At 37.9% G+C, this 14,296-nt stretch overlaps 1 protein-coding gene across 5 annotated transcripts in view; it reads right to left on the bottom strand.

The window, feature by feature from the left end:
• NETO1 (neuropilin and tolloid like 1) overlaps window positions 1-14,296 on the bottom strand; it is a 100,317-nt gene that overhangs the window by 12,839 nt on the left and 73,182 nt on the right. For 4 of the 5 annotated variants that reach the window (XM_067698847.1, XM_067698845.1, XM_067698844.1 and 1 more), the window contains exon 8: window positions 1,515-1,628. In XM_067698847.1, coding sequence (XP_067554948.1) covers window positions 1,515-1,628 — 114 coding nt within the window. Of the gene's footprint in view, window positions 1-1,514; window positions 1,629-3,329; window positions 3,388-14,296 lie in introns of those variants that run through there. The other variant, XM_067698849.1, reaches the window with a different exon arrangement.

Genomic DNA, 14,296 nt, shown 5'->3' with positions numbered 1-14,296 from the left:
GGGAGGTACATTTATTCAAGAACCTCTACTGAATTTCTTTATGAACAGGGATGGTCTGTGGCCTTTGAGCTCCTCCACCCAATAGAAGCTATCCCAATAGAAGCTTCTATTCCAGTAGAAGGTCTACTCAGGGTGGTTTCAGGCAACACAAGCCTCCTCTCCCTACAGGCCCCCAGTCTGGAGCTATAGTACCTCCCCAGGAAGGGCGAGCCACCTGCATTTCTCAATGCCCTTTCTACCCCCAGATCCATACTGCAGATGCTCGATTCCAGGCAGGAGTGGCTGGAATGTGGGGTCTCCCCTCCTCCTCCCAGGCCCCACTGGTAGGAAAGAAGGTCTACACCAGGCACAGCAGGTTGAGAATACAGGGCCCCGGTCACACTGGCTGCAGCTCACTCACAGCGTCGAGCTCCCTGAAGAGACAAGCAGAAGACCAGATGGCCCCTTTCTCCATCCTCACCGAGTGCCTTCTTCATAAAGCAGGGGTGTTCCTCTCAGAGAAGTGAGCCACTGTCCCTGCCCCACCCTACCATCCAGAGCAGTGGCGCAGAGGTTTTGTCCATGGAGAAAGGTGGGCCACCAAGAACCATGGGAACAGACCCACTTTAGGCAAGTAAAACGAATCCCTAACAGTGCTGTATAAGGTTCTTCACAAAATGCTTAATTTCCCATCCATTCCAAAGTGGTCCCTTGGACACAACATGGATCATTGCCCATCTCCTCAAAATAGTTGATACTGGATCGGCTTCTCTTATTGACTCTGCGAACCATGGGTACTGTAGCAACGTCTCTCTGCTTCTATCCACAGAGGGCATTTTAATAGAAGATATTGGACATCAAGCATGGAGCGTTACTTGCCCGTTTCTTTTCCTTTGCAAACTGGTTAATATTGGATCTGAACAAAAGAGGATATGTGGCCTTTGAACTTAACCAAAACTTGCAACATTCATAACCAAGCCGAGGGATGCTCTCTATGTAAACAAACCTTTGCATACAGGCTAGAGAAGGAAGCCGGAACATTGGAAGCGATTCTCATTGGAAAGGAAGAAGAGCGTTTTGGTAGGAAAATTGAAGTCGGGGTAAGTGGCTTTAGGTACCTGAAAGCCCTAATGTTCCTTCGATACACTTTTATCTCTAGAGTATGTGCACTATGTCTGGTAAAGACGGACTGGATAAGTGAGAGGTGCAGCCACAGATGAAGGAGCTTCTGATAGGAAACGCTGCTTTGCATGAAAAGCTCCAATGCCCTGCTGCAGGCTCCAAAAAGGAGATTTGCCAATGAACATCAAGTGCTAAGGACAGTCCACTGTGCATTAGGGAATGTGAAAACTTCTGGTTACAGCACTAGTAAAAGCAAAGGAAAAGGCTAACAAATCAATTATAAAACCTACAGGAGTTCATAAAGCCAATGTACAATATATTTTTAAGGCTGTCTGATACATATAAACATTGGATAAACTTCTTCCCACGCTACAGGTAGAGGGATTTTGCAGATTCCAGGGACGAATGATTACCTTTACAATGATTTTCGTCCCAAGGGTACACACAGTTCTGGAGTCCATTGCAAACCAACGTATTGTTAATACACATGTTACTGTGGCAGAAGAATGTATTGCCTTCGCAGGGAGCTAAAAAGGAGAAGAAAAAGGCAAGAAAAAAGTTTTAACTGATGCTCAGTTGTAAATCACTCACGTTGCAAATCTAAAAACAAAAAGATTCGTGTGATAATATGCCGTCAAATTGAGAAAAATGGTAGAACTGACATTCCATTCTCAGAAGTGTTGCCATAGCGGTAATTATTCCTTGCGTTACTAACAGAGCTAGAGTTCTTCTAGATGTGCTCAGCTTATAAAACTGGCACGGGAAGTTTTCCATCATAAAAATGAAGTACATTATCCATATGGGTTCTTTTTTTTATTTAACTTGGTGTATTCCTTTAGCAAAACTTAAGTGCCGACCACATGCATAACATTATGCTTTACACTGAAATTCTGTATGTATAAATTTGGTTGTCCTGTGCAAAAAAGATTTAGTTTAATGGAAATATTGAAATATTTTGGAAAGTATATGCTTACCAAATACTAATTAAGAAAGTATAATATTATTTAAGCATATGAAAGAAGCAAAGAATATCACGGAGATTCAGAACAAGGGAAAATTTATTCTGAACAACATAAGAAAAATGTACATTATTCTCATCAACGTTTAAAATATATACGGTGATGAAATTAGCCTACTTTGCATATATATCACACGTTCTACTGACTTTAGGTACAATGGTCCATGCTCTCCAGATTACAATGCACATTGAGGGCATTGGGAGGTAAAATAAGAATTCCAAGAAGTATACAATTTGGCTATAGAAATAAGAGAATTAGTGACAAGTCTAATATAGCAAAGTCTAATGTTAGCTATGACTTCAATGACTTTCATTGTCAGAGTAATTGGTCATTTATAATAATGCATCTCTAGAGTAATGCTACACTATGAATTATAGCTTAGATGCCATTATAGCTTGATGTAGACAGTCCTTTAAAGTAGTTTTTGTTTTTATCTTTGTAATCATCTCACATATCTCATAAAATGTAATTTTAGCACTGATTTTTTTCGGTTATAGTTTTGTGGCCCTTTTAAGGATAGGTATTCTAGAAAAATACATTAGACACAAAACACATAATTTTCAGAGGTTCATCAGTCAGTAAAGTTTTATCAATGATCAATATTATCTAAACAGTGCAGCCATGTTATAATTAATTTTCACCTTCAAAACCGCTTATTGCAGGGTTGTTTTTTTTAAGTAAGTTGTCTCCCTTAAATGTATCTTCCATATTAATGAAAATTGTTAAGAAGATGCTTTGCGTAAGGTAATTTAATATATTTTAACATTCCTAGAGGAATCATTAAAAAAGAAATGATCAAGGGCTTCCCTGGTGGCGCAGTGGTTAAGAATCTGCCTGCCAATGCAGGGGACACGGGTTCGAGCCCTGGTCTGGGAAGATCCCACATGCCGCGGAGCAACTAAGCCCGTGAGCCACAACTACTGAGCCTGCGCGTCTAGAGCCTGGTGCTCCGCAACAAGAGAAGCCACAACGATAAGCCCGAGCACCGCGATGAAGAGTAGCCCACACTCGCCGCAACTAGAGAAAACCTGCGCACAGAAACGAAGACCCAACACAGCCAAAAATAAATATATTAAAATAAAAAAATGATCAAGTCTTGAAAATCAAAAGTGTGGCAAAGACAAAGGTAACTTGAGCCAAGCATTCCCCCGACTGTCCAAGCCCTTACCCCTACCCGCCCCGCCCCCCCCCCCCCCCCCCCCCCCCGCGCCAGTTCCAATTCCCAGGAGAGCTTCTTCTTCCTTCTGCCTTGTTTGCCTTCAAGTCCCTGGTTAAAAAATAAAAAAGATGTAATAGTCGTTTTGAAAAACAAAGTATTAAAGAGTAGAAAAGATGCAGATGCAGTAGTCATTTTGAAAAGTATCATGCTGAACGTTTTATTGCGCTCCTGCTTTCAACATGGTATAAAGCTTTTATAGTGTGAAATGTAATGATCCAATCTATTACTGCAAAAATCCGATTTTCAGTCAGGAACTAAATTTGAATTTCTGTAGTCAACCATTTTGCAGAACTGATATGGTCTGTTTAGCAGGTAATGAATGTTGTCAAAATGTGTACACAGAACAAAAAAGTAGTTTTCCGCAAATAGATTAGAGCAGCTGCAAATTGCTTTAGTAGAAAATGTAAAAAAATCCACTTACTACCTGATAAATTGCAGTGGTTTTGAAAGTACAGTTAATCCATCAAGTAAAGAATACCTCGAAAAGAGCATAAATATTTATTGACCTTCCAGAATGAGCTGGAAAATTTATTACAATTACTATTAAATAGGATGGGTTTGTTTTTATTTTTTGTGTGTATGTGTGGTACCCGGGCCTCTCACTGCTGTGGCCTCTCCCGTTGCGGAGCACAGGCTCCGGACGCGCAGGCTCAGCGGCCATGGCTCACGGGCCCAGCCGCTCCGCGGCATGTGGGATCTTCCCGGACCGGGGCACGAACCCACGTCCCCTGCATCGGCAGGCGGACTCTCAACCACTGCGCCACCAGGGAAGCCCTAAATTTTTAAATATATAGATAAAAATGGCATTGCATTCTGCAACAGTGAAGTATGTTAGTACTAACAGTATGTTAGTAACTACACTAGAGATTTGGCTTCCAAATTCTCCAAATGTAATTTTGTTTCTGTTTCTGCTGCTGTTGCAAAAGTCTTACAAAACACCAATCAATGTGCCAGTATCAGTTCTCATTAACTGGTGGTTTGACTGGGAGTGGAACAGATCATCCAGTACTGTCAATGAATCCCATTCTTGACACACTACTTTACATCAAATAATTATACAAATGTGCCAGTTAACTGAAATCATCCTCCCTTAAAAAAATCACTATTATTCCAAGTACTACTCCATCTTTTCTTCCTTACTTTTGCTACATTTATAGAACTGCTGTGCAAACAATAAACAAACAAAAACAAACAAGGAAATCTTAGCAGTGGCTAAGAAACCAATGTATCACAACACACCCCTTGAACAAAAATTAATTTTGTCTCATAGACACCAAAAATAAAATCGATTGGATTCTGAATTTTCTTTATATTGCATATCTGAATATCTCTCTCATATAAAGGCAGACACACAATAGTTCAATAAAGATTCTTAGCTCTACCTCCTGCTGAAAGCATAAAATGGCAGCTTCCTGCCTCCCAAATCAAGCCATGTCCTCACTGCTCCTTCAAGGGTGTCTGAGTACATACACTCTGCACATAAGCATTTCTCACTGCTCCCCACACGTTCCTGAGATCTTTGGTTCATTGGCCATATAGTTCCCTCCCTCTCTCTGTCCTGGAATACCTATTCTCCACTCTACTATGCAAATAATATCAGAACTGTATGATCTTTACAGTTTGAAAATATCATTCCAATCTATCAGAAAATTATCTTTTCCTTAAATCTTATTCTACTTACAATTTTTAAAAGAGTTTAGCACTTAGTATATGCTTATCATCCTTCCCCATGAGTTCTTTGAGGCTAGGGACATGCTTTAAAAACAATTACTTGTAATCTCTTATGTGGCTTAATATCTCTAGGCTTAGAGTAAATAGTCAACAGATATTTTTAATTGATTAATATCACTGAGAAAAAGTTTAGCTCTGGCCAGGCTGCGGACCTGAGTATCCCAGAGAACAGAAGATTCTCACAGGTGTGTTTACTGTGGAGAATTAGCCCTCAAATACAATACAAATTGTGATATTCTCAGAAACTAAATCCCATTCATTTATTTGGCTCTCTTACTATTGCTGGAAAAGCACACATTCTACCAATTTTTAGAGAACTTAGTCTACTTAGAAATTCAATATAATTGTCAAAAGCTATTGGCTCTTAAAAACCAGCCCCCTTATTCCCTAAAATTATCTGGAAGAAACTCAAAATTAAAGTTTACCAATAATAAAGGGCAGCCAATAACGTAATCCTCAAAATTCAGAGTAACTCACACAGGCAGTTTCCATGATCAGATGAATCTACTTATTTCTGGGACTAGGTCTTCTGTTGCTTTCAGAATAGCAAACACAGCCTCATATTGATGTTAAAAACTAAGTACACAGAAGAAAGTACTCGCATTGCTTTTTGACTCTGAATTATTTAAAAGCACATTTAGACATAATGACTGCAGCTACTGCAAACTCACTTCTCTGGAAGGGTTTATTGAACATCACCATTTTATCATCCGCATCTAATGCTAAGTGTTTCTTTTTGAGAAAAGCCAGAAATGGAATGTAGTGAAATACGATAGTCAGCCAAAAGAATGTCATATGCGTAAGCACAGCATTGTTATTGATTTAACTCATTCGGGTAACATAGAAAATGGATATTTTAACACTGCAAAGGAGTCTTTCCCAACTTTCCCCTCTTCTCTCATACACCAGGACTTTCCTAAAACTATGACTTCCTGACTGAGATATTTTAACATCTTGGGGGTATATTTCTTTGCTCATACACTCATACCCAGTGTAAAATCATTAAAGTTCAATTCTAAAGAAGAATTCCCCTCTCCTCTCATACACTCATACACTTTGCACAATACGCAATTGTGCAAAGCGTCCCTGTTGGACCAGGTTAACTGTCCATGAACTTGAAGCTTAGAGAATGCTTCTCCAGGCACTTCATCCTGGGGTAGAGTCCTGACAACACTACAGAGGGTAGGGCTGCGTCTCAGGCTGTAGGGAGTGATAATTCCTAAGGAGAGATCTCGTCTTCCATGAGCACTTACTCAGTTACCACATCTATAAAATAGGGAGACAGATAATGCTTCCCTAAGTGATTTAACTATGCAAAGAATGTAGGACAGTGCCGGCCATATGGACGCAAGCACTGTAGTTGTCATAGTAAGCTGTTCTAAAAGGCAAGTATTGTACAGAGGCTGTGAATTCAAAATGTCTGAGATTGAATCCTGGGTTCACCACTTCTAACTTGTGTGATCTTGAGCAAATATTCCTTAAATTTTTCCACTTTTCAGTTTACATCTATATAATGGGATAAGTTTAAGGAGATACAGGATATAAAAGTTAAGTCATTTATATTCAATTTCCTAATTTGTAAAGTGACGATAGTTGTTCACAGACCTCTTGTTAAGACTAAATGAGAATATGCAAATTTGAAAGAACAGAGCACAGCCCTTTATGCAGAAGAGCACGCAATAAACGCTGTTTAAAAAGATGAGTTATACATAGAACTGTTGGTTTTCTCATGTGACAAAACAGCAGATAGTTATTCTTTAGATAGTAAAATATTGTAATAAAATTAACATAATTAAATGGATTATGCTAGATCAATAAGATGTTATAGTGGGAGTAATATTTAAAATATTTAACAATCATTACTTCATGGGAACTGACCAATCAGAGTTAAAGGGATGCTGCTGGACATACCACACCCGTGCCTTCCACCCTACCTGTGTGTACCAGTTCTACAACACCCCAGTTTACAGTCACTTGTAAGAAACTGAAAAATACACTAATGCATAATGAAGCATCTTTTTCTCAAAAACGACAGGGGAATGCTTATTTTAATAAGTTTCCTACTATATCTACTTCCAAGTCCTTATTCTAGCATACTATGTATTTCACAAAAATTCAGTTCCAAGGACTAAGTGGACAACTCCCTTCTATGATTCAAAAAGTGGTTTTAAATTAATTCTGATAGTACATGAAGGAGCACAATGACAGGTAATACAAACAATTAACTTTACAATTTGCAGAAGGTTCTTACCCTCTGGCTCTCCTAAAAGTCCTTATATGAGCTTAGTAATATACTTGAATGTGAAAACAAAGTGAACAATACACCAGAGCCCTTCAGCTTCAAGGTCTTTGATTCTGTGTTACTGTACTATTTACATGTAAAAAGAAAAAAATAGTCTATAACCAGTCTCCATTTTTTATATCCAAGTACACAATAAACACACCTTTCTAAGACATGCCCAGGACTTTCCTAAAACTGTGACTTCCTGACTGAGATATTTTAACATCTTGGGGGTATATTTCTTTGCTACACTCATACCCAGTGTAAAATATCATTAAAGTTCAATTCTGAAAAAGAAGCAAAACAGGATCTGCGCATGTGAAATATCGATACAATAGCAAATGGAGATTTTAAATGTTTGTAGTACTTTATAGGAGGAAGGTTTCGCTACATAAGGTATTTGTGATATTCCATCATTCCCAGAATAACAAGACCATCAAGATAACATGCATTTTCTAACACCAAATTGTAAAGAGAGATATTCAGGTCCCATCCTGGGAAACCAAGGCGAGCAGTGTGTAAAAGAGACTAGATCTTGGTCTTTTGGTTCCAATATAAATCCAGGAGTGTTCTGAAGTTTTCAGTGATCCTATGAAACTGAGGCTTGGATGAAAGTGACATTTGTCCTACAACTGTATTAACAGAATCTTCAGTACAGAGAAACACAATACACAGATGCAGATTTTGAAATTATCTAAAGGTCCTTTAAGCCCAATTTTAAAATTCCAATTTAAAATACCTTAAGTGAACAGTTATGTAAATATTTCAGAACAAATTCTTTGGAAACATGAAATGTAACTCAACAGTTTGCTCTGGCAAGGAAGATGTGTACTGCAGAGTAGGAAGACTGAGAAATCCAGTGTGTTCCTGTGTGTCACCCTTCTGGTAATTCTCAGCACCTTGTTTAGAGAAGTCATACGCCCAAAAGCATATGTTTAATCTTGTTTAATCCAAATATCTCTATTTTATTTGTATACTACTTAACAGACAACATAAAAACAAAATCAAAAACAAAAGCTTGGCACGTGTTGCCCCAGTGTTCAAAAATCATTATAGTGGTAGGATTCTTAATTCTTAAGGGGTCATAGAATAGTATGGAAATTACTGACGTATAAAGTTGGGTGAAAAATAAGGATACAAATTGTTTCAAATTATAAAGCCTCACATGCAAACAAACATACGAAAAATTTTACTGGAAATACTAAGCTGAAATGTTAGCAATGACTATTTCTAGGATATTTACAAGTTATATTTAATTTTCGTTGGGAAATTTTTTCATATATGCATATACATATGTGTGTATATACACAAACATATACACATATAGTTACTTCTTATGATTGGGAAAAATCTGATAACTTTTCATGAAGAAAAAAGCCAAATATTAATCCAAACAAGTCTATTTTATCTTTCAAATTTTAACCAGTAAAAGAATAGATTTCAAATAATATTTATACTTTATTATTTTTAAAGATACTTAATGAACTCAATATTTCACTGAATTCATTGTTTTCTTTTGGACGTTTTTTCTAGTTTTAAATCCTCATATGTTCCCATTCGTCCCACTAGGTGGGGAGCATTTACCATTCTTCAGTGAAATAGCATTTCAGTCCTTCAAGATGCTTAAATCATGACGGCATCTGAGACAAACAACCTTTATACCTACATATTGCTGATTCTTAAGGAGTAAAAACGTTATCAGGAGACAAACGAATTTTGGGCATATTTTAATTAGGTTAAGGAGGACAAGAGGAAGAAGGGCAGCCACACACTCAAAATAAAGGAAATTTTATTTTAAAATATAATAAAGAATCACCAAACATATATTTTATAATGTTAAAGGTCTAATCATGGATATATCATCATTTTCCAGGATCATGTCACATGCTTATAAATACTGTTCCAATTCTGTAATTAAAAGCCACGTAATTCATAATTGCTATTTAATGCTACCAGCACTAATGCTCATTCTATTAGAGTCATTTCTTTCCTCACCCACTACCTTGCTTTTCAAGTCCAGAAATGCCACTCAGGGAAAATTAAAACAAAATGAAAATAAAAACTGTCAGATTTCTCTCTGAAACCTTGATATTTCAAATACCTCTGCTTTCTTGTTAATGAAACTATCATTTGGTAGATCTGTTCAAAGTCAAGTTACATCATATTTCATCAAGAAAATTTGGAAATAGAAGAGATGCTCGATCCTATTTTTCTTTAAAAATCATTATATCATTTAAAAATTGCTTGGGGCTTCAGATCAGACGCTCCTTCCGCCCCCCACCCCCCACCCCGTCTCCCAGCCCCCAACCCATATCTTGTTTCATTCCACAGGTATTCTCCTTGCTTCTTGCTTCTCTCAAATTCTTATCTTTTAACCGCTTTAATTTGAGGTTTGTCAAAAGCTCACGCCTCTATGTGCTGGCCTGTGTGAGAATAGACCACACACACACACACACACACACACACACACACCCATGTCTTTGAGCTTTCTACTTCTGCTCTTTGTTATTCTTATTTTCCCAATCGTAACCTGGAGTGGAAATGGTCACAAAAATGCATGGAGAAGCATCAGAACGAGGAAAGAGCTGGGAGTACGTTTACATGTCCTTGCTTCATTTCCTGAATTCAGCTTGTATCACCCTTGAAGATATTGATTTATTAAAATTTTCTGACAGTCTAGAGGCTCTACAGTCTATCACTTTCTTTGCCTGAGAGATGGGAACAAAGCTTAAAATTATTATAATTATGTAAATGTGATAGGTACCTGCATTATATATTCAGGTAATTAATTTGTACTAAATAGCAAAATCTGGCACACTGAAAAACTCAGTTACTTTTATTCAATAATCATTTTGATCTTTCAGGTGCAAAGGTGATTTTCCCTGCCCTCTGAGGCCTTTCGGCTGACCCCTGCAGTCAGGCTCCTGGTGATACCGAGCAGGACCCTCTGGGGCTCCTGGGCACAAAAGCCTTTCTGTGTCCCCCATTTCTGGATTACAGGAAATAGGCTTCATTCAGCCTCCATGACCTTCCCTGAGTTCCAAGGAGCAGGTTTAAATAGATGTTAATTAGGGAAGCGAGGACCAGTCAAAAGAAACAATAGAGCAGCCTAGAGGCAGGGTCTGGGTCCCCCCTCAAGGGATATACTTAATATTTCTGAGCTGTTTTACATATACTGAAACCGCCAGCAGGTGGGAGAAATTAAAGGTATGCTGCCCACGAGCATGTAGCCCCCCGACTGGATGGAATCAGAAGGTTGATGATGCTGACTCCCCATTACCTCACCACCAACCAATCGGAAGAAAGTCCACGAGCCGATCACGCCCTCTTTGAACCATGACTATGAAACTTCTCACTACCCCCTCCAGGTCCACACACATTTTGAGGGCATTAGCCCACTGTGGTCCTCTTTGCCTGGCAAAGCAATAAAGTGATTCTTTTCTACTTCACCCAAGACTCTGTCTCTGAGATTTAATTTGGTGTCAGAGTACAGAGGCTGCATTTGGCTTCATTCTCATGGGCTCACACTTCCGGCTCTGACTCCTATCTGAGACCCAGATTTGTTCGGTGCATCCGAATCCCTAAGTAACATCCCCACTTGGCATTCTAATTACCATCTCAAATGGAATATGGCTGGATGGGTTTAGATAGCGGTGATCATCCTATAGTCCTCTTCCCTGCCTCAATTCCCCCCTCACCCACCCTCCCAACATTATTAAGGGGCATCGCCTCGCTCCAGGCTAAAGGCTCAGGGTCATAATTGAGTCCTCTCTGCCCTGGCGCCCACATCAAACTGTCCTGTAGGTCTGTCAGCTCTCTCTCAACTCCAGGCTCTTGGTAACGTCTCCACTGGTACTTCTGAGTGGTCTTTCACCAAATGGTCTCTTACACGGATCCACAGACACAGTGGCCAGAGAAGCCTTGGATATTTAAGTGTAAATCCGATGGAGTTTCATCCCCTTTTAAAACACTCCAAAAGCTTCCCAATAAAGTGAAATCAAAGCTCAAACTCCTTGGTACCCCTTTGCTTACCCCAAATCTTTGCCCAACTTACTTCTGAGCACAAGGATCGCCCAACACAACCCAGGGCACTCATGCCCACGTCCTTCTCCAGCACATTACCCCGTGTTTTGTTTTTCCACAACACTTATTAGGATTTGAGTTCATCTTTTTAAAGTTACTCTCTTGTACATCATTAGCTTCCTTTAATAAGAATGAGAGGCAAAGGCATTGTTCTGTTCACTAATTTATCACTGCGCTCAGAACATCAGGTGCCGTATCGTAGGTCCTTAATAAATACTTGTCCACGAGACACTGGAACAAAACTTCTTTAAGCAGTAAAATGGATATGCCATATTCTCATTAAATTCTAACAATGCTTCTAATTTCTAAGGAATAGCTAAACTTTTCTTCATGAACTTGATGGAAGAAAATATCTAAAACATCAGAGATCCCAATTATGAGTGAGCCTCTGCGTCAGCTTTCAAAGACGTCAAAAACTGGATTAAAACAATGTAGAGCTTGCTGCTAAATACCATTTTTAACGGTGAGATTCTAATCACAGAGAAAGAAAATGTAAAAAAAATTTTAAATATATTTGGCCATTAGAATTGCCTCCCAAAACAATTGTTTTGTTTTTCCCAAAATGAATGGAATAATTTCCCTGCCACCATACTTTAAACATGCAATGGCCCTTGGGCTATGCAATTAGAGGAAATGTCATTTTACTTGAAAAATGCTGACCAGATTTGAGGCCAGAAATAGGTTTGTGCATCTTCTCGTCACCTCTTTCATCAGCTTCATATTTTTTTTTTGAAAAATCAATATCTGCTTCCAAAACTCTATGTTCCAATGTGACTTAGTTATCAGTCAAGATATCCAGTGTTATTGTTAAGCTATAGCTTAATCTTTTTTCTAATACAAGAAATTCTATTCACAATCTAATCCCACTCACATTTATTAGATCCCCCCAATCTCTCTGCTAAACTTGCATATTCCTACTGTTCCAAAAGACACGCTATTATGAAAAGAGAAGCACCTTCAGGAGAAAATTGTATTCCATAGATAGAGGCCATTTCATTCCTCACGGAGGGCAAGGACCACGTCACGATCTGTCCATTCCATTTGATGCCAAAAAATTATTATACATTTTTATACTATGATTATGTCTGCATTGGGTCAGCTACCCCATGATTTATTCATCATGTGCAATTAGATGTGACTCTAGTTACAGTAACTAGGATATTATATTTCTTTGGGGTCTGCACTCTATTATTAGGACTTGGACATGGGGTCCAGGGTTTGTTTCCATAGCTGATGCACACATATATGCAACAGTTGTTAGGGTAGACTCATCGTTTTGTTAAAGGTATTAATGTCTATTTGGTCTCATTATGGAACATGCCAACTCCCCAAAGGAGGACTTGCAGTAAATAAGGATCAAAGCCAAGCATCGACAAAGCACCATAGCCTCAGGCTTGTGATTCTGTTAGTTCAAAGACTAACGATTTGGAATAATAATTTCCTTTCTCCATAGCAAACATACATTGTTTATTGTCATTGACAGACGTAAACTATGTAGCTGTGAAGCCAGAATCAAAGAGATCAATAGATATTATCCCCAAGGATCCTACCAAAAATTACAAGAAATTTGCTGCCTGTATTCTTGTCCCAGGCTCCCTGGCAGACACTTAACTAAAGACAATGTTGATCTAAAAAGTTCAATGAAAATTCTACAAAATTTTCTAAGTAATTCAACATATAAATATGGTAGCCAAAATTATTTAATATTTTTAGTCTAAAAATTAGTTGAGGAAATTGATTTTAAATTTTAATTATATCACTAAACTATGTATCTATATGTATAACTTTTCTTCAGTGATTTGAGTTAAATGACCAAATAATTTAATATCCAGTAATAAACGTCCATCAAGAATTAACTTCAAATAATAAGATATGCCTGACAGTTGTTGTTGTTGTTTTTTAATGGTACAATAGGACTCAACTAAACACTTAAAAAGAAAGAGAGAAGGGTGAGTCTCTGGCAGATTATACAATTTTATATCATTTTCCTTTGCTCAAAAGTCTCATTATATTTGAAAGTAAGAAACTACTGACCCTAAAAAGTTTCAGTATACTGTTATCCCATTAACAGACAGAATAGGAGAACCATCTATTGACTCTTTGCTCCGTTCTAGACACATATATTTAAAACTGACAGCTGTCCTGTAATGATTCCTCATTTTCTGGAGCATTCACATTTAATGTCAAGGTGTTACAGGTAGGAAAATGGAAAAATTAGTTGACCAGCACCAAATTCATCCTTTTACACATTTTCTCATCCTATTTCATATTTTTTAAACAACAAAAATTATTTTTTCAAATGACAGATTTGTGATTTTCTTTCTAAAATGTTAACATTAATCTTAAAATCTCCAAACACATGTATACTTGCCAAAAAGTACATATTGATAGCTTCATGATACATTCCTTTTTTGTATTTTTCTGTAGTGAAAAGATATTTAATTTTTAAATAATTTCTTTATATAGAAGAATATTTATTCAGTGGTTGGGAATGAAGGGAACATGTGTTTAGATATACGATTACCATTTGGCATTATGAACCGTTGGTCTTCAAGTCAACTAAGTTATGTTTTCATAATCTCAGACTAAAGTTTGTCAGTTTAATAATAATAAAAAAAATCTAACCTATTGTGTTTAGTTGAATAATGGCTCCCAAGTTTGTCCACACCCTAATTCCTACAACTTGTGAATGTCACTTTTTATGGCAAAGGGATTTTGCAGATGTGATAAAGTTAAGGATTTCAAAATGGGGAGATTAGCCTGGATTATCCAGGAGGGGCCTGTGCAACCAAAGGCGTCCTCACGAGAGGAATTTAGAAGCTCCAAAGGACAGAACATGATTTAACAACGTAGCAAAAAGAG

Source organism: Pseudorca crassidens, chromosome 12 (genome assembly GCF_039906515.1).
Source record: "Pseudorca crassidens isolate mPseCra1 chromosome 12, mPseCra1.hap1, whole genome shotgun sequence".
Taxonomy (NCBI): domain Eukaryota; kingdom Metazoa; phylum Chordata; class Mammalia; order Artiodactyla; family Delphinidae; genus Pseudorca; species Pseudorca crassidens.
Note: the sequence above shows the minus strand (reverse complement) of the source record. Positions and strands in the feature narration are given on the sequence as shown.